Source organism: Delphinapterus leucas, chromosome 16, assembly GCF_059928025.1.
Source record: "Delphinapterus leucas isolate spDelLeu-1000000601 "Yukka" chromosome 16, BTC_Dleu_Yukka2, whole genome shotgun sequence".
NCBI classification, from domain to species: domain Eukaryota; kingdom Metazoa; phylum Chordata; class Mammalia; order Artiodactyla; family Monodontidae; genus Delphinapterus; species Delphinapterus leucas.
In genome coordinates, this window is record NC_143144.1 from 61,262,716 (window position 1) to 61,282,588 (window position 19,873).

The 19,873-nt window shown below is 55.5% G+C and overlaps 1 protein-coding gene across 6 annotated transcripts in view; it reads left to right on the forward strand.

Annotated features, from left to right (window-relative positions):
- The window catches only part of SUFU (SUFU negative regulator of hedgehog signaling), a 108,568-nt gene extending 90,750 nt beyond the window's left edge, over positions 1–17,818 (forward strand). For 4 of the 6 annotated variants that reach the window (XM_089897326.1, XM_089897328.1, XM_022568915.3 and 1 more), the window contains 4 exons: positions 3,548–3,682; positions 5,214–5,352; positions 14,101–14,169; positions 16,648–17,818. In XM_089897326.1, coding sequence (XP_089753452.1) covers positions 3,548–3,682; positions 5,214–5,352; positions 14,101–14,169; positions 16,648–16,737 — 433 coding nt within the window. In that variant the 3' untranslated portion in view covers positions 16,738–17,818. Of the gene's footprint in view, positions 1–3,547; positions 3,683–5,213; positions 5,353–11,098; positions 12,080–14,100; positions 14,170–16,647 lie in introns of those variants that run through there. The other 2 variants (XM_089897327.1, XM_022568916.3) reach the window with 2 other exon arrangements.
- The last annotated feature ends 2,055 nt before the right edge of the window (positions 17,819–19,873 follow it).

A 19,873-nucleotide genomic window follows, 5' to 3' on the forward strand; every position in this document is an offset into this window, starting at 1 on the left:
CATACTGTATTTATTTCCACACGTGACACTTCACTTCTGGACATGACACTCGGGCTTTGACAAGCTAGAGTGAATCCAAGGGAGAGTGACTTGGATGAATGGAAGATTTCAGGACCTTATCTTAAGAACATAGTTGAAAGTTGAGGCTGCAAATACTGGAAAAGAGGAACTCCTCTTGGTCTGTGAGCAGCCTCGGGGATTTACAAGGCTGTCATGGAGGATGGATTAAACTAATTCTCGGCAACTTGAGGACCAGTAGGTGAGAACTGCAGGAAGGCTGATCGTGCTGATGGTGTAGGAAGGCCTTCCTGCCAGCATGTCTCTCAGCAGAACAAAGGCCTCAAGGGGTTTTGCTGGCCTGTAGTTGGGCCTTCCCAGAACACCACCGGTTGCCCAGGGCCCACAGTGGCTGCTGCCCCATCTCAGAAGTCCCCTCTTCCAAGCCCAGGGCAGGGACCTTTGCTCAGAATGGGGGACTGGCTTGGCCAGAGGCAGTTGGATTCTGGGCCCAGGGCAAAGGCAAATAAGTCTCTGTTAAGCTATCAACATTCCTGCATGAGGAGCAGATAGAGCTCTAGAGGCAGCCAGCTAACGTTTTGAGCACCTACTATATCCCAGGCACTGTTTGATGCTTCACCTGGGTCATCTCATTTCATCCTTATAAGGAAAGGATATTGTTATTCTTCCCGTGGAGAGGACAGTGAAGCTTAGAGAGAGGCTAAGTTATCTGCCCAAGGTCATATGGGACTCAGACCCCAAACCTATGTTGTTAGCCATTCTGCCTCCCGGAGCATCCTTCATCCCCTGGCCGCATCTTCCTAGCAGCCCCCAGCGGTTATGGGCCTCCATGCCTCCCTAGGAGCCATTCTCCCTTCCAGCCCTCTGCCTTCCCCTCTGCTAGGAACTCAGGGAGAAAACAGCCCAGCTGAAAAATTAGGCCACGCTGGCGAGCACACTACTTATTTTTTTATGACTAAGATTAAGCTGACAACCATGCAAAACATTGCAAACCTGTGTCGGCTGCAGATTTAATACCTCACCCGGCCCACACAAATAATTCATGCTTCTGCATCGATGTCCAGAAAAAACAAATCAGCAAAAAGCTGGGCTCCTGCGTGTGTGTGTGTGTGTGTGTGTGTGTGTGTGGAGCAGCCGCGTTTCCATTGAAGCAGCATGCCGGAAATACCCAAGCTCCAGGACGGCAGATCTAGCATTTTGCAATTTTTTTTTTCTCTTAAAAGATTAAAGTACGTTTTCAAATGATTGAAGGTTGGTGGGAGGTGTAAATGTGGGCACTTGTCACATTAATTCTTCAGATGATTAAGTTCTTTTCCATTTCTTTAAAGCTGTTTGCACTTGGGTTTGATGTCCTCGTTCTGGGTGAGTGTGTTGTAGCAGTTACCAAGGTGACTTTAGCTGACTTTCAACAATTTATTTTTCCCTCCAGCTTGAGACATCTCTAGCCCTGTGTGCTGTTGATCCTGCTCTCCCAGCCCCTGCTCCCACCCCCAGTTGCTCTTCATCAGCCCTTTTGCCTGTGTCAGAGAGGCCCACCGGCTCGGAGGCCCACCTGGCAGCCAGGCCTTTTGGGAGCATGGTGGTGTGTCTCAGAGGTAGCACAGGGAAGTGATGGTGAGAGTCACACCCTGGCATTTCCTCTTAAACTCACTCTGTGACTGTAAGCTTATCACCTCACTTCTCTGAGCCGCGGGTTTCCTGACCTGTACAAGAAGCGTTAACTATAGAGGAATCTACCTGGTGTAGAGTCCTTGCTGTGAGGACTCAGTGAGTGAAATCTGTGGACTCCTTACTCTGGAGGAGAGTAAGGGCTCACCAAAGAGGGCTGCTGTCTTTCTTGAGTCCTGCTCTTGTCCGAGCCCCGAGGGTGGTGTTTGGTGTTGCCCTCCTCAGAAGGGAGGCGTAGCAGCCGGGGTGTAAGGGGAAGAGAGCTGGTCAGAGGTCCTAGGCTCCCACGATGGCCTGCTACAGCCCAGCTCTGTGGCCTTGAGCACATTACCGGCTCTCTTTTGTAAAGGAAAGAGGTAGATTAAACAACCTCAGAGTTTCCTTCCAGCCCTGAAATTCTGTGACCCTCTTGGCCAGCATGTTTGTCTCCTTCACAGGTCTTGTGAAAGGGTTTGTCAAAGGAGACACTAGGGCAAAGGGCAGTTTCAGAATTGGCTTTGGAAACCAGAGGAAGGGACCACTTTGTGAAAGATCAGTCACATGTCATATCTGAGGGTGGATCCACCCAGCTGGTGGGAATGGTCCCCATTACCTCGGGAGCTTTATAAACCACTGCCTCAGTAGGGCCCTGTGCTCTCTGATGTCTCCCTCCATCCTGCCTGCTGACTTCACATCCTCCTCCCTCTGGGGAGGTGCTCTGAGTGTTGGGGTGCCTCATTGGGCCACAGGCCCCAGTGCTCAGCCCCCCAGTGTGTAAGGAGGTTGGGCCCCCACTGGCTGTGCGACTGTCAAGCCCAGACGTCCTGGGTGGCTATTGCCGCTTCAACGATAAATAACTAAAGCTTCTCACCCAGTATTTTGTTCACTTGGGGAATTGTTCTGAGATTCACAGTCCAAACCAGGATCTGGCCTTTTGAATGAGATCAGTGGGTAACCCTCACTTCTGGCTGAGGCAGATTTGAGAGGTTGTCAGTGGGGGCAGCTGAATTTGAAAGAGCAAATCTTAGATTGCAAAGGGACCCCGTGGCCCAGCTGTGGAGCAAGCTGTGGGTGGGAAGCAGGACAGGAGGGAGCGTGAGGCAGAAGTGACAGTTCGCCATGGCTGGGGCCACAGTCAGGAGGAATCTGGTCCAGGGTTCCTGGGGCCTCGTAGCCCAGCAGGGTGGTGGCCCGGTCCTGCTGCCCAGCCAAGCTCACTGATCTGACTAATGAGAGCCTGGTTTCCACCCCTCGATGAGGACTGTGTCATTTCCTGTTGGATGAAGGATGTGTATGTCACGGCAGCTGCTGGCCATTAGCAGGAGTGTGCATGCTCTGAGCCTGCTCTGATGTCAGCCTTTTCAGGGTCAGCAGGAAGGAAGCTCTCGGAGCCATGTCTTTTGGCACTCTAGCACCCCAGCCTTAGAGAACTTGGGGTCTGAGGCTCTAGGGCAGGGGAAGAAGGGCTCCCAGAAGCCCCTGCTGCTATCTTAGGGAAGAACAAGCCACTGTGACATAAGCTTTTATACAGTGTTGGCCAAAGATGAGGCTTCAGAGCCAGACCTACCTGCGACCAAATCCCAGCTCCACAGTCCCCACTGTGTGACCTGGACAAGTTAGGTCACCTCCCTGATCCCCGGCTCCTTATCTGTAAAAGGGCCATAACAATAGTGCCCACCTCACGGGGGCGCTGTGAGGAGTAATCAGCGGGAGGTGCCTCACGCAGGGCTGGCACTTGGCGAGCGTGTAGTGAGTAAATGGTGGCTGTTGTTATCTTCATCATCAATCACCATCCTTGTCGTTCCTCAGGAGCCTGGCCTGAGAGCCTCCTGTCCTGCGGTTTTCACCTTGTGCTGAACCTGTTCCTGTGCTTGCTTCGCAGGAGCCGCAAAGACAGCCTGGAAAGTGACAGCTCCACGGCCATTATTCCCCATGAGCTGATCCGCACGCGGCAGCTCGAGAGCGTACATCTGAAATTCAACCAGGAGTCAGGAGCCCTCATTCCTCTCTGCCTAAGGTAAGCCCCACAGCATACAACCTGGCCTCAAGGAGCCACCAGGCCTGTGCTTGCCCCCTACACCGAGGCAGAGTCTGGGGCCCAGGTGGGGAGGAGAGCTAGTCAGCCCGCTCCGTCTTGGGCCTTTGGGGGAGCCTGTGGACCCTGAACCCTCCAGTAGCCCTCACCGCACTGGAGAGCACTCCGTCCAGAGAAGTGTCCCCCAGCCCTGCTCCCTTACGAAGGTTCAGTGACCTAGGGAGTCTCAGATGCCCTGCCATCCCACCAGCCCAGAGTCAGGGGTGGCAGGGTCCCCAGTAGCACTGGGATAGTAGGGCAGGGGAATCTGATGGGTGGGACTCTATTTTCTCCTCCTTGCTGCTTTTCCATGCAGAAACACTCAGTTCTCCAAACCCCGTGGCCCGCACAGCAGACTCCTTGAGGGACCCAGAAGCCCAGCTGTGTCCCTCCTGCTGCTGTCCACAGTGCCAGAAACCCACCCCTGTGGCCAGAATTCAGCTCTCTGCATGGGGATGCTGCACAGGGCTGAACCTGTTGCAGCTGTGGCTTCCTCCACAGCCCTCAGGGGTTCCACCCTCACTTTTATAGCAGGAGAAGCAGCAAGGATAACTCTAAACTCAGACAGCAGTGACAAGGAAGAAAGGGGTTGCACTGGTTTGGACCATCCCCACTGTCCCTGGAGCCTGAGGAAGGACCTTGTGTGGTGACCAGCCTTGCCCAGTAGGGCAACGAGAGCAAGTGGCCAGAGCGATCAGGTCCCCCCCAGGACCCCAACGATTTCCTCTCCAGCTCCCTCTCTGGCCCAGGCTCAGGGCCTTTAGGCTGGTGAAGGGTTAATCTGAGGCAACGTGAGAAAGCCAAGAGCAGGTTTTGCTTCCTTTGCTGACTGGCATCTCTGCCCCACTGGTTGCCCCTGCTTGCCCTTCCCCCAGGTGTATTTCCAGACTTGGGATTAACAGTAACTTCTTGTGGCTCCCTCAGAGTGACCCCACTTGGCTTCAGCTTTTTTTTTTTTTTTTTTTAAAGATGTGGCCTTGGTAGCCATTTAAATCTCGTGGGGAGCCAGGAGGAGGTGGAAGACTGTGCCCCGGACACAGGATTGTGCTGTGAGGGCACTAGGCCGTCATCCCAGGGTGTGGGAAATTCGTTTAGGTGCTTCTTCACCCCTATGGGGCACGATCCGCCTTTTAGCCTTGGGCCTGACCTTGGGCACATTACTAACCGGCCTCTCTGGCCTCAGTCTCCCCACCAGGACACGAAGGAGGTGGACTCGCATCCCCTTTCAGGCCCTTTGAATGCTGCTCTAGTATCTGCTAGCCTTGAGCACTTTGGAAGGATAACAGTAGAGAACTCGTAAGAGGCTTCTCTTGGGAGGTGTTGAGATGAACGTGTTTAGTTCCAGGCCCCTGTTAGTGGGCAGATGGTCGGTCAGGAGGGCATTTGCCAGACAGCCCATCCTGGGGAGTGTAGCCTCCACAGCCCCTGAGCCTTGGCCAGGCCTGCTCTCACTGTCTCATGTTCCCACCCCCAGGGGCAGGCTCCTGCACGGACGGCACTTTACATATAAAAGTATCACAGGTGACATGGCCATCACCTTTGTCTCCACGGGAGTAGAAGGCGCCTTTGCCACCGAAGAGCACCCTTACGCAGCTCATGGACCCTGGCTACAAGTGAGAAGGCTCCTTTTCTTCTCCCTCCCTCCTTTCCGTGCCCACCCCCTCTCGGTCCTCCCTTGGCAGCTCTTGGCGGCTCCTCTTCCTGAGGGGCTGGTTGTGAGATGCCATGTGGAGTGTGGATGCTACTGCCTAGCCCACCAGCTCCAGAAGCGCTTCCTGGCCTCTCCCCCATACCCTGAGGCAGGAGCGATAACTCTCCTGGCCGTTGATAATTCTGTTTGCCATGGAAGTTCAGGTTTGAGGGATGTGAGACTTTCTGCACACTGGGTAAACCAAGGAACAGGAAGCAGAAGGGTGAAGCAGGATGGGAGGAAGTGTGGAAGCCACTCTCGTGCTATATGGAAAGCCCACCAGAATTCCTAGAAAGTGGGCATCTGGACCTGGATGCCTCAGCTGGGCTGAGATGGGCAGGCGTTGGCACACAGAGCCTCCCCCGTCTAATGGTCCTCCTTTTCCTCCTGATGGACACCCAGCTTCTCTGTGCAGAAACCTGCTGGCTTTTCCGGAATACTTTGTCCCTCCTTTGCTGTTCTGGCTGGAGCACAGCTTCAAGCCATTGCCAAGCGGGGTGCTGGGGCCTGAGAGCCATAGGCCTCCTTCCAGCCCCGGCCCCGTCCAGGTCTCTAACGGGTACTCGGCCCAGCCCTGATTCCCACTCCCGGATGTATTAGAGGAACAACATCCTTTTTTGTTTGTTGGGGGCACGGGAGGAGGAACTCTACCTTACCTCTCTCAGAAAGGGAATCTGACCCTGATCTAACAGGTGACTCTGCCTTGTTTGTGGTGGATGGTGGAGGGTGCGGGTGGGCGGAGGGATTACTGTAAAGGGGAAGAGAATTTTGCCAGTTCTGTGGGTTTAGCCTGGTCTGTGGGGGTCTGTGAAGTGTATATAGCATTAATGTAGGCATGTTTTTAGTCTTTGAGTGTCTGTGTCTCTTCCTCAGGCCAGCTCCTCCCTGCCCCTCCCCACCAAAATACTAACCCTTAATTAAAACAAACGGCAAACAAAGGACACCAACCACACTCCCCAGACTAAGCTGAGGTAGAAATGGAAGCCGGTGCTTTAGGGATATTGTGTTCCATAAATTATCTTGCCTTTTTCCACTGTTGTTATTACATTGTTTCATAACAAAATTACTTTGAACCATAAAGTTATAAATACATTTTAAAAGTCCCACTTGGTAACATTAGATTTCTGTCCATGTGGTGTTGGTAGTTGCTGTAGCAAAAGCTCTGAAGTATAACATTTGAAATTAGCCCAGCACAAGTGGAAAGGGCCTCCCCCCAGCCCCAGCGTGTCCCAGGGCACCGGGCTGCCTCTGTGGAGAGGAGGGAGGGGGTAGACCTTCTGCCTGGGCAGAGCTGGGAAGGACTGGGGAACAAGGGACCGTGTAGGAGACCCCCAGCCCCTGAGAGGTCACAGGTCCTCCTTCCTAGCAGGTGACAGTGTGTTGACAGGTCTCAGCAGAAGTGTCCTCAGATAGCACTTTTGTGTATTGAAGGTTAAGCACATTTTCTTGGGAAAGTAGGAACTAGAGTCTCCCCAAACTCAAGAAGAAATTTCACCCAGTTGTCTTTCACATGCTGAACTCTGAACCTGTCCTTGGAGCCCCGCCATCCCCCTTGGAACATCTTCCTGCCCCCGGCGGAGACGGGGCGGGGGGGGGCAGTCAGCGTCTCCAGTTCTCAGCAGCCTGGGGACCTGGGCCTCCAGAGGACTCGGCAGATGTCACGTTGCCCCCCAGTCCCCACAAAGGTCTGGGCCCAACCCTGATTCCCAAGCCCCTGATCCTCCGGCTACTGGTGTTCCCTTCCAGCCCTGCTCCCCCTCGCCTCCCTGGCAGCCCCTCAGTGAGCTTGAGCACTCGCCCTGCTGACTCCCAGCACATGGTCCACTCCCAGGCGCCGTTGCCCCGGGAACGGGAGCTGTGGGAACCAGCCGCTGGCCTCGGCATGTTTCAATAAAGTTGCTGTGCTGGGAGCTGCTTAATCAAAGGCCTGTGTTATGGGCTCATTAGTGTGGTCCACCACAGGGGCCAGCTCACAGGGGAGCTCCCGGGAAGGCTGGCTGGGGCCCGCTCCCCAGGCACGCACCCTAACTCACCAAGGGGTTTCTCAAGGCCCTTTCCAGGGAGCCCTGGGAAACCCGCTGCCCCTGCCCCTGCCCCCAGGCCAGCCTGTCCTCAGCTGTGAAGCCAACACCCACACCAGCCCTCCTCCCCGCCCCGCCCCCAAAGCAGTCAGCACTTCCTGCATCTGACTGGCAGCCCGCCTTCCTCTTCAGGGTCTTGCCACTGTGGTCACAGGCAGCTCCCTAGCTTGTGGGAACCTGGGCTTGTAATTACTTGTGGGCCTCTGAGTCTCCCTGTGGGGCTGCCTGTCTCCCCGGGAGTCTGAGGACCTCCTGGAGGCCTGGGGTCAGGCTCATAGTCACCAGTGAGGGCCCACTCCACTGGGCCAAGAGGGACCCCAGGCTCCTCTGGAGGGAGACCCCAACAGAGAGGCCTGCCCTCACCTCCTACAGGAATCTCTCACTCATGCTTCCGGGATCCAGGGTGTCTCCCTGACCCCTGTGTACCCAGGCCTGCTGGGGGCAGAGCATCAGGAAGGAACTGGATGCAGCAGCCCCAGGACTGAAGAGACCCAGACTTCTGTTCTCTTGGCTGCTGCTTGAACACTCCCTGTTGGTCCCAGAGGAGTTGGGAGGGGCTAGGATGACTTTCTTGCATCAGCCTTCAACAGCCTTGGAAGCCCTCACTCCCAGCCTTGGCACCTTGTTCTGGCCTCCAGCCCAGGCCTGTTATCTCTTGGGGAAGTGGCATGGCAGAGACACCCCACATGGGAGAAGAGAGACAAAGGAGAGCCTGAGAGAAAAAGGCAGAAAGTGAGGGAATCTGGGCCCTTTCCGGAGCTTGTGGAGTGGCCCCAGACAGGCCTCCACACCCACCTGCTCCTGGGCCTGCACCTGCCCTCCAGGCTCCTCCTTGCCCCATCTCTCCAGCCCCAGGAACGTCAAGGCCCCGGCCCAGAAAGGCAGGGCTGTCTGCAACCCCAGAGTAAGCACAGTGGACACTCCCTGCTTCCTGGAGGAGCTGGAGAGGCAGGAATCCTCCAATTCCTTAGGCTCTTCAGTTTCCATAGGTTGACACTGGATTCCTCCGTTTGCCCTACCATTTGCTGTTTTTATCTTTTCTGAGATGGTAAAGGCTGTCCACCAACTCCAGGGTTGTACAGGAGGGTCTTCAGACCGGGGGATGCCTGCCAGCGTCCTCTCCTGCACTCCTTCCCCCAGCATTCCTCATCCCAGTGGCTTTAACAAGCCTCTCTCCCTTGAGTCTGTCAACACCGGGCTGTTAGCCTCTGAGTGGGAGCCTGGCCCAGAGCTGAGTCGTTCATCCGTCCCCAGCCAAGGTTGATCTGAAGGGGGAGAAGTCGGCCCCAGAGGTCACACAGGGGTCACATCACCAAATATGAGAATATTTTTTTAAGCCCTGCAGTGCTTTCTCAGCTGCGTGGTGTCTGACAGCTCACCCAGGTGGCCCCCCGTTCCCAGCCATTCCCTACCAGCCCTGATGGGAGGCCCAGGGCTTGGGAGAAGACACCCAGCAGCTGTTCAAGTGGGCTTCGCTTCTCCAGGCCAGGTTTGGGGAGTCACTGCTGGGCTCTTCTCCTAGCCCAGCGGCTGACTCACCACTGTCCTCTGGACAAGCCGCTGCCTTCTCCTGTCCCCATGCACCCATTTGGATGTTGTGTGGAAGACACTTGGCGATCCCTGGCCCAGGCCCTGGGCAGCTCCTCTTCCGTGCCTCTGCTGTTTCTCCTTCCACTGGTGAACCTGGCCACGACCTGGTCCCCCTGGAGACCTTTGCTTGGGCTGCCATGGGGACCTCAGTGTCCAGGGTACAGCCGTTAGGGTTTAAATGCCAGCACTGTGCCTAGGGAGGTACAGCAGCCTCCCTTTCGGGCGAGGACTGTGACGGCCCGCTCTGCCCTCAGCGGCAGCCAGCCAGAGCAGGGGGAGTGTGAGCCTGCTCCTGGCCGCCTCAGGCAACTCCTCACCACCCAGCAAGGACAGGAAATGAAGGTGGCCTCCCTGTGCCACCACTGCCACACACACCTCTGCCCCCGAGCCTGGGGGACGGGGGTCCTCTGGGCTGTTTTCTCACTTCTGTCTGGCCGGTCAGGGTCGGGGGGATGCAGACTGGCCTGCTTCCTGGTCTTGTGTCCCCCGCTGCCATCGTGAGTGCCAGAGCAGCTCCATGGCAGGCTCTGCCCTGTAAACAGCACATCTCCTTCCCTGAGAGAAGGAAAGGGAAGGAAAAAGAAAGCCAAACTTGTTGGGAAGCAAGAACAACGTGTCAACACGAAGAGCAAACAACGCCCCAGACAAAGTGTGGATTGTCATACTAAGGGGAAGGAGTGGGCATTGTCAGTGCTGTTTGCAGACTCAGAAACATCATTGACCGCAGACATTTGAATCAGATCTACAGCAGCTGGGCCCCTGCCTGTCCCATAGCCAGGCCTGCCCAGAGCAGGCATTGATGAAAGATCACTTTTCAGGTTCCTTCTGGAACTTGCTGGGGCCTGGGGAATTGGGAGATTGTTGACAATCCTCCGTCTTCACCAACCAGCCAGGCTGTCCTAAGGCACTGGGTGTGAGCACCTTGGAGTAAGCTGCTGGCCTGTGTTCCAAGCCTCATCAAAGGTGGAGGTTGGGAGTGGGGGGCAGGGAGCCACTGCTCCCCTCCCAGCTCCACCAGTTAGAGCTGGTAGTAGAGCTGCAGCCACTAACTCATCTGTATTGGTTAAACCGGTGCCCAAACCCACTTCCCCTGTGAGTGTATTTCCCCAGCACTCCCGCCACCATGATCTCCTGGAGGGAGGGGTTGCCTTTTAAAAATGCAGATGCCTTGGCCTTGCCTGAGCTGTTCAGCTTCAGAAGGTCTGGATGGGGCCTGGTATCTCTGGGTTTTCAGAATCCTTCTAGGGGAGTTTGCTGCTCAGATTGCTTGGGGGGCTTTCCCGTCTCACTAGAGAGTCTTCTCCCTCCAAGGGTTGCTTGTGCACAGACATAAGCATTTATGCCCAGCTCCTGGTGAGTACTACCATCGATGAGTGCTATTTTCATTATTATTATTATTTCTACTGCTATTTTCAGGACTAATGTAACTGTCGTCTTATGTACACATTTACCAAGCTGACCTGGAAATTTGACCTGCTGTCCCCACTTGGAAACTGTATTGGGGCATGGTTTGCCTTCCTTTCTAGTTGGCCATCCTGGTTTTTGAGCAGCTGCATGTCTGTGACGCCCAGGGTTCCAGCCCTCTTGAGCTGAGCAGGTGGCCGGGAGATGTGTCGTTGGTTTTCCAGGCCATTGGTTGAAGCCAAAGTCACCTCCACCTCCCCCACCAGAGGAGAGAGAGGAGTCAGCTCTGAGCATACAAGGCTTCTTGAATTGGGGTACTTTCCCCAGACAGGAAAAGAGCATCTTCTACCACCATGAGGTCAGATCACTGTTCTTCTAAAGTCCAGACTTGTCTCCTCTCGACACCCGCTCATCTGCACAATGGGAATGCTGGTTACCTCCCTTGCAGGACTGCCCTAAGGATTCAGTGAGATGATACTGGTCAAGCACTTGGCCCAGTGCCTGGCACACAGGGGAGGCGCTGCTTCTGCTGTTGGCGGTATTATTACCACTCACTGTCATTATCATAACCCTTCCTGTTATTATTTGTGGCAGAGCCAGGCAGCTCCACGGGGACCCAGGGAGCTTCAAGAGCCCGAAGCCCCAGAATTGCACAGGCTTTTCCCACAGTTGCATCACAACGGCGAGTCTGTTCCTCGTGAGAGCGCCCAGGAGCTGCTCCATCATAGCTGTCTATCTCCAGTGTCCTGTTGATAAGATCTGTTAACATTCTCAGCTCCAGGTCTGAAATATACAAAGAACAGGGCCTGTTTGTTCAATCCAAGCTTCTAAGGTTTAACTCCCAAAGGAAATTAAATTAGGTGCCTGGAGCTATGACAGTCTGTCGTGTTTCTTTGCAGGGAATGTCACCCTTAATATCATGCAGATCTCATGTATAATTTTCCCTGTTTAATTCTTTTAAAATGCGAAGTTTCCAGCAGGAACCAACAAATCACCAAAAGTGAAAATTGAGGAGTGACTAGGGTTTGTCCCCTTTTTCGGTCTTACCATCCCCTCCCCCAGCTGAGTATAAAATGAGTCCACACACAGATCGTACCAAAGGCCACCATAACATACCCTCTCTCCACCACCAGTTCCAGACCTTTGTCAGAGGAACTGGCTTAGGACTGAACTCAGTGTTGGTGGGTTTACCTTTACCATTTCTACAGCTGTTTGGAGTCTCTCTGCGTGGTCACTGTCCCTGTGAACCCTCCCACAATCCCATCTCACCCCCAGCACTAGCTACAGTGCCAGGCCTATTTACCTCTCTGGCAGAAATGTCTTCCCTCCGAAGTATTTGTGGGTTAGAAATCAGTTCAGCCTGGCCCGGACTGGAGCCACTGTAATATAATTGGGTTTTAGGTATGCTTGTGTTTGTGCTAGCATTTGCAGAGATGGCAGCAGGCCCCGGAAATGCCAAAAATGTGAATGTGACTTTTGTACTACTCAAGCAGACTGGTGATAACTGGTAGAGAGACTCTGGGCTTTGGGGGGCAGTGGGGAGGGGAGCCCTGGGATAAAAGCAGGAGGAGCAAGGGTCAGGGTGGGATTGGGAAGGGGTCTCGGTAGTCTGTGAGAGGAGCCAGCCAGTCCTGCCTTGGGGAACCAGGAGGAAGGTGGGAGGGGGCACCTCAGGTGGGCATTTCCCTGGACCGGCTTTGCCTGTCTAAACCTTGTCTCTGTCTCCACTTGAAGCCTGAGCTCCTCAAACAAAAACCTTGGTGAGGAGTTGTGGGCCAGTGGTTGGAGCTGTTTTGTCCTTGACTGTGGGCTTGCAGCCTGAGAAGGAGATGACCTTTGGCTCCCTGTCAAGCGCGGGAAGGTGCTTGTCCAGGTGGGGAATGGACTGGCTTCGTGCTTGTGTTCCTGAGGCTCCACCCAGGGCCAGGCCTAGCAGAGGCACCCAGGGAATGCTTATGGAATCAAATAGATGGATGGGCAGACGAGTGGAAGGATCAATAAATGAGGGTGAGACCTTAGGATTTGGAAGCTGTGCTCTGGGCGCTAACTTTAGAGTCCAGGCAAGACCGGGACCTGATCTTGTCTCAGCTGCTCACAAGCCACGTGACATTGGGCAAAACACATAACCCATCTGTGTCTCAGTTTCCTCATCTGGAAGGCGATAAGATTTATGAGCGGTTAGTACGGTGCCTGATGTGGTGGTGTTTTACCTGCTCACTTGGGGTAGTTTTCTCATTCCTTGCTCACACCTCCAGCCCATCAACTTCCTTCCTTCAGAGCCCTCCGTCCTGTGAGGCGCCCAGTGATCCTGCTTGCTCGCCTTCCTTTCTCTGCCATTTCACTTGATCTCACAAGCTGACTCTATTCCAGATGTTGAAACTTAGGTTCTCATCAGAGTGGACAACTCCCAGGGGAAACCTGATGGGTATTTTCTCAAGTCCTGGATCCTCCTCCTTGTCATAGGGGACTTTTCCTCAGAGGAGCCCCTCACCTTGGTCTTCAACTCATTGTTCTCTCCCTCCATCCCCCCCACCCCCACCCCGGGCGTTCACAGGCTGCTGGAGAAGGCAGAAAGAGGCGGGGAGAGCCACAGCCCGGGGGGACAGAAGGGTCTGCTGCAGAGGTCAGGGGGCCCCGTTGACCAGCACGGGGGTAGAGGGGTAGTGGAAGGGGTCAGGCTGGGCAGAGGAGCCAGTCGAGAAGACGGCCCACCAGGCTGAGGAAGCCTTGGGTACCCTTGAACGTTGCTGCTAACTGTGAAAACTGCTTTAGGGGGTGAGGGTCCTGGTTGTGCCTGCCGCATAGTGGGACCAGGCTGTCCTCTACGTCAAAGCGTGAAGCCACAAGACACCAGACTAGAACAGCAAAGTGGGATAGCTGGGAGATGCCCTGGAGAAGAGGTTTCTTAAAGGAAAGCTTGAAGAACTCAGTGGCTGAATGGGGCCAGCAGGGCAGGGGTTTGGGAGCTTCCAGTCTGGGAGGAGGTAGAGGCCACGGATGGAAGTGGGAGTTAAGGAGTCCCTTTCCCTTCTGTAAAATGAGAGAGGTTGGTGTACAATCTCCAAATTCTGCAGCTCAGACGTTCTTGGATGTACCTTCCGGGGCATTTCCAGATTCCAGATGAGGCTTGTATTCCAAATCCAGACAGATCTCTTCTGTCCTACCAAGTGAACCTGGTTGGGCAAGGACAGTGTTGGAATCTCTCTTCTCTGCCCCTCGGCTCTTCTGTCTCCCCACTACCATACTGCAGCACGCAGGAAGCCCGAACTGCCAAAACAGGGGTTCCTCCCCACCCGTTCTCGTGTCCCTTCTGGGAGCAGCGCCGCCATCTCTCCAGATGTCCCCCCCTGCTTCCCATTGTCCTCTGATGTCCTTCCTCCTCTGCTCCAGTCCCTCTGATGTGGTAGGCAGGTGGTGGTGGGCATGTGGGCGACAGTCGGGGATAGGCCTCAGGCCCTTCCCTGTGTCCCTAGAACACATTGCAGTGGCCTCATAGCTCCTTAATGGCCTGAAGAAAGGTCCATAGCTTGGCAGTTAGCAAAAAGACCATATATTTAAAAAAAATAATAAAAGCCTGTCTTGTGCCTTCTTCCCAGATTCTGTTGACTGAAGAGTTTGTAGAAAAAATGTTGGAGGACTTGGAAGATTTGACTTCTCCAGAGGAAGTAAGCTGTTTGATTCTCTCTGACGGCAGGTTCCAGTCTCCAGGAGCGTGTGTGTGTGTGTGTGTGTGCGTGCACGTGTGTGTGTGCGTGTGTGTGTGTGTGTGTGCGTGTGTCTCTGATGTGTGGAGATAGGCTGGAAAGGAGATGTTAAATGGCCTTACTTCTCTTCCCTGAACCACCCCCTACCCCACCGCCAGCCCTTGTAAGGACACCCAGCAAATTGTCTGAATTGCCAACTCCTGAGAACCTCATTGAAGAGGCAGCCAGGGCCTTCAGGCTCCTCATTGAGGAGCACAGAGTTCTCCTCAGCCCCTGCTGTTCCCTGGCAGGTTCTGAACAGAAAGCCCACGCCTGCTGCCAGAGAACATTCCACGGGAGAGTTCTGGTGGGCAGCGAGGGACTCCTGCTCTTGCCTCAGGCCACCCAGGAGCCACTCTCCTTCCTCCCTTCTCTGGCCATGAGCTCTCCCCTCTGGTCCACCTCTTCCAGCCCTAGCCGAGCTGGTGGGCCAGGTGGGGGCCTGTGCTTTCCCTGGCTGTTCTGCTGGGCTATAGGAATGGAGCCCATAATCCCCTTTGTTTTTCTTCCTTGTTCCCAGCATCCTCATTTGTGGGGATTTACCTCATCCTGGAAAGCCCCTTCCCCTCCTCCGGCCTCCTACCAAGCAGCACCCCAGGGTTGAGCCTTCCTGGCCTCAGTGCCCTGCCCGATAGGTTAATGGAACATTAGCAAAGCTGGCTGTCCTCCTGCTCTTCTGGGCCTCCCCTGCCCCGGGGCAGAGACCCTTCCTTCGTCCTTTGTGCCAGGAAGTGTGTTTGGGGGACAGCGCCTTCACCTCCCAGGGGCCAGGCTTCCAAGCTAGAGCGAAGCCAGGCAGGAGCCAGCTTTCAGCCAGGGCTGGAGCTTCCAGTTGCCGGGGCTTCCAGGGCCGAGTCAGCCAGGACACGGAGCCTCCGACAGACGTCCACGGGGTGGAGGACAGTGCACAGGCCAGGACTGGCCCGTCCAGGTCTCCAGGTGAACAGGAAGTCCTCAGAGCCTGAGGTCACCCCCCAAAGGGATAGTGTCTTCTCTCTCCTCTGGGATGTGACTTGGTAAATTAACTCATTTATACGTTCAGAAGTCACCAAGTACCCAGTTTGTGCCGGCCAGTCAACCCCCGCAAGTCACCGGTCCCTGAAGCCTGGCTCCCATTCAGTCAGACCAGAGCCAGCTGCCCAGAAGTGCTTCCGGAGAGGCCATGTCGCACAGGGATGGCACCATGCCAGACTGCTGCTTTCAGCTCGGGTGCTGAGGGGGTGGAAGGGGGGTAGTCCAGGCAGGAGGGACAGGAGCCAGGAGGAGCTTAGGAAAGTAGGTCACTAAAAATGACTTTTTTTTTCTTTCCTGTCCAGAGGCTGTCCCCACACCCTGCCCTACTCTCCACTTTGGTCCTGGCTTGGACAGTCCCCCATCAGAGGGAGGGAGAGGGAGCCAGCCAGGAAGTGTCAGGCCCACCCACCTCCAGCACCAGCTCCAGGCAGGCTGAAGGCCCTGCTCTTCCCTCCTTCCCAGCCTGGCCTGTCTTCTTGCCTGGCCCCAGGGCAGCGGGAGTCATAAAAGGCAGACCCTGCTCCTAAATCAGGGAGCATCTATGAGCACCATAGGACCCATGCAGGGTCCTAGCATACAGAAGGAATAAGATAGGTCAGCCTCTTCCCTTACCCCCACCAGAAGCTCGAGAAACACAACTGTAGGCAAATCAGTGATTCCGGGGAGTCGGGTAGGAAGACCTTGGGCTCTCCTTGGCCACTGCTGGCACCTCTCTCAGGCTGGTAACTCTGGGAAGCAGGTGAGAATGAACAAGGGGGAGCAGGATGGGGGTTTACTCCACTCGAGAATGCACCAGGCCCAAGAAATCACCTTAAGCCACACTAGCCCTGCTTCTCGGCACCCACCGAGGCCAAGCCAGGACCTCCTTCTCTGGGGACCCTTTGGCAAAGGCTACAGAGGGCCAGTTCCAGCGTTCTTCCCCACCAGCCTCAGAAAGAAGCCATGGCAGGGACAGGACCGCAGAGTTCCAGACCTCAAGCCACTTCCCTGTAGCATCTGCACCCTCCCCTGCCCCCCATCCTCTAGCCCCTGGGCCTCAGGGAGCAGATTCCTTACATGCTTGAGGCAGAACCAAGGAAGTGAGCTGGAGGGAGGTCAGCACAGTCAAGAAAGTGTTAGAAAACAAGCCTCCTCCAACCCCAGTTAATTATTGGCAGGGCAAGGGGAAAGGAGGGGTCAGCGAACTCCAGCAGCTTGACCCCAGCCGCCCACCTGGGTCTAGCATTGGTGACTGAAGCCAGGCAACCAGTGGCCTGTCTTGCCCCCAGCACCCAGGGGACAGGGCCTCGGTGAGGGTCCTGGCCTCTCTGTAGGCAGCGTGGGAAGAAGGCAGTGGGTTCTGCTAACCATGTATACTCTGGCTCTGTGCTTGTTCCCCCTCCACAGTTCAAACTTCCCAAAGAGTACAGCTGGCCTGAAAAGAAGCTCAAAGTCTCCATCCTACCTGACATGGTCTTTGACAGTCCGCTGCACTAGCCTGGGCTGGGCCCTGCAGGGGCCAAGGGAGAGCCCAGCTGCTCCCTGGTGACTCCAGTGTAACAACTGCGTAAACGAGACTCCCACAAATAAAAGGACAAGTGTGAGGATGACCACGCAGCCACTGCGCCCGTAGCCCGCTGGGATGCCACGCACAGGCCACAGGCGCCCCCCCTCACCTGCAGCTCGGGGGCTCCCCCGGCAGCCGGCCAAGCCATGTGACCAGGCCCTGGCCCCAGTGGGCCCCAGTTGGGCAAATGCCAACCTTCCCCTCCTGCCACTGCCACAGGTTCCGTTTTGAGATTTGCCTCCGGACCTCTGATGTGCTCCTAGGTGGAGACAGGCCTGGTTCTCACCTACCCTCTGCCACACAGCCCAGCAGGAGGGAGGCGGAGTGGCCGCCTGCGCTGCCCAGCTCAACTCTGGGGAGCCTTTGTTAGTCAAGCTCCTCTGGCCATGCAACGATTCCTTCGATCGTGTTTGGTTTTCTTCCTCCTTATTTTATTTTGTAGAAACCGGATGGTATTTTATTGCTCTTCAAAGATGTCCAGAAGCCATCTATATAATGTTTTTTAAACAGAACTTTATTTCCAGATGAACTTTCTCATTCTCTCAGACAAGGGCCTGGGGCCGTCTCCCCCTGAGCTGCCACCAGAGAAGGTGCCAGTGTTCGCCTGCCGGTCCGGGGCCCTGGAGGAGCCAGCTTCGCGGAGAGGCTTTTCTTCCCAGCTGGGCCTGGTGGAGCTGAGGCACTCCCCCATGCAGCCTTGAGCCCAGTTTAGCTGGGGCCAGGAAGGGCTGCTGCTGGTTCCCAGCTGGACTGGGTCCCCACAAAGTTCAAGGATCATCAGGACCTCCGAGACTTGGTGACTGCAGCCTCACCTTCCAGGCGTTTTCCTCCCAACCAGGCGTGCCTGAGAGAGGGTGAAGCCCAGCGCTTCGCAGACCATCCCCACCTGCCACTCAGGGCCTGGGTCTCCAGCTCTCTGCCACTCCCATCCCATTTCCTCATCCCCTGGGCCTCCCAACCTCCAGGCTGCAGGACTCTGGCTTATTAAAAACAGAAAAATCAACCTCTCAACATGTCTTTCATTTTGGTTTTGCAAACGCTGCACTCTCCCGCCCTCCCGCCCTCCCTGCATCCATTCATTTCTCATCCTTCATTCTCTACCCCTTGTCCTGTCTCCTTTCCTGCATCCTGGCCTCTCGCGGTCCTTGGTCCCTCACCCCAGTATTGCAGATCTCATGGTCTTCTTATCTCATAGCCAGCCTATCTCTGGCCCATGGTTTTGGGGTTCTTCTTGGGTTGTCTCCCACTTTCGACCTGGAATCAGCAAAGCCCCTTTCGTGCCCTCTTAGCCCCAACTCCAGGGGTGGCTATTCCGAGATCACCCTTCAGGCCTTTCCAAAGCAAAGTCCTTCTGTCTGTCATGGACCACACAGGCCCGTGCCCTGTCCCTGTCTGCAGCCACCACACACACAGGCACCACCGGGAGTGCCAAGGAGGCCCACGGGGTGCAGGACGCCTCTGATGAGCAGTCTAGCCAAAGAGCTGCCTCCAGGGGCCGTGAGGGTAGTGGCCAGGCTGTTGGACTTCCAAGGGGCCACTCGGGTCTGGTTCCTTCTCTGCATACCCCAGCAGGGCTGCCTGGTTAACCCCATCAAACTCAGCGCTTCACGGCGGATCAGCCTGGCATTTGGGAGAGACGCCCCCACACACACACAAGCGCCGAAGATGGAAGCCCCTCGGGACCTGATGTTGGCAGCAGCTGTGCCTTCTGCTCTGAGGACTTTTCCAGAAGGACGTTTCCTGGCCTTCACCCACCACAGCATCCCTGCCTTTAAAGCTCTTGTCTTCAGACATTTCATGGCCAAAGAGGTGCCATTGGCTTGCCTCCCTGCTTGCCATCCTGACCTGCCTCTCCACAGATTCTTTCTTTCCGGGGACCTGCCTCTACCTGTCTGGTTTGGCTTGGGGGGAGGGGCTCTTTTCTGAGCTAAGTTTTGTTGTCAGTGTGGGAGGCAGAAGGGAAGCAGGGGAGCTCTGAGACGATGAGCCTGTGAAGCCTGTGGCCCCTTCCTGCCCTGTCAGTGTGGGGAACCTCCAAAATTTGGCTGGGACCAGCCTCCATCTCCTTTCCCTACAGTGCATGGGCTCTGGGGGAGTGGTAGAACATTCGCCATCTCTGCCCAGACCTCCTTTCCCTTAGGCGGTGGTGCCTTCCAGAGGTTTCTCAGCGAGGGGGCCCTCCACTGAGCTTCTGGCTGGTGAGAGGGGACCCTCACTAGGGATGAAGCGAGGCTGACCATGGGGCATGCCCAGCACAGCACTTGGCATATGATGGACGCTCACTAGATGGACCCCTTCTTTCCCTCCCCGTAGCTCTTTGGGAGCCCTGACCTCATTCCTCCCTCCCTAAATCTGCCTCTTCCACAGGCTTCCTCGAAACTTGCCCCATCCTACCCCGTCCCTCCAGGTCCCCGTGGCTGAAGCTTCCGAGAAGAAGGGGTTCCCCCATGCTGTTTGCCAGCTATACGAGGCAGACGCCCACGGCCCCTCAGGTCCAGTGTGGGCTGCAGGAGGACCACAGACCCAGCTACCATTCTGTGGGGCTGGAGAGGCTCATGCAAGGTCTCAGGTCTGGCTGAGGAGCTGGTGCCTCTTCCTGGCCTTCTCTTCCCAAGGCGAGGCTTCAGGGCAGGGGCTGGGAAGCCTTGGGGAGAGTCTAAAGGGCTAGGACGTTTTAAAAAATAAACACAGGGTCTTGAGACTGGGTTTTGAGATTGAGTTGAGAGCAGGGAAAAAACCTGAAGGTCGGCCCCTGTGGGGCAGACCAGGAGATAATTCCCTTGACTGTATTTTTTTATCTGGTTGTCTTTCCTCTCTGGCTTCCAGGTCCCTGTGCCAGGTGAGGTACCTGGGTCCCTGTTGTAAGTCAGGAGCCCTGTAGAAAGAGCCCTCCTTTTGTACAAGTACCTGAATGCTGCAATGAGCAGACTTTTGTAAAATTTTATATTAGTTTCTAATGTCAATGGTGACTCGGTTCCTGGGGGCTGCAGCCAGCCTGGGACTTTTGTAAGAATTTTTGGGTGACTCACTTAGATGTCGTTTCCTTCCTGCCCCCTCTTCCTCTGT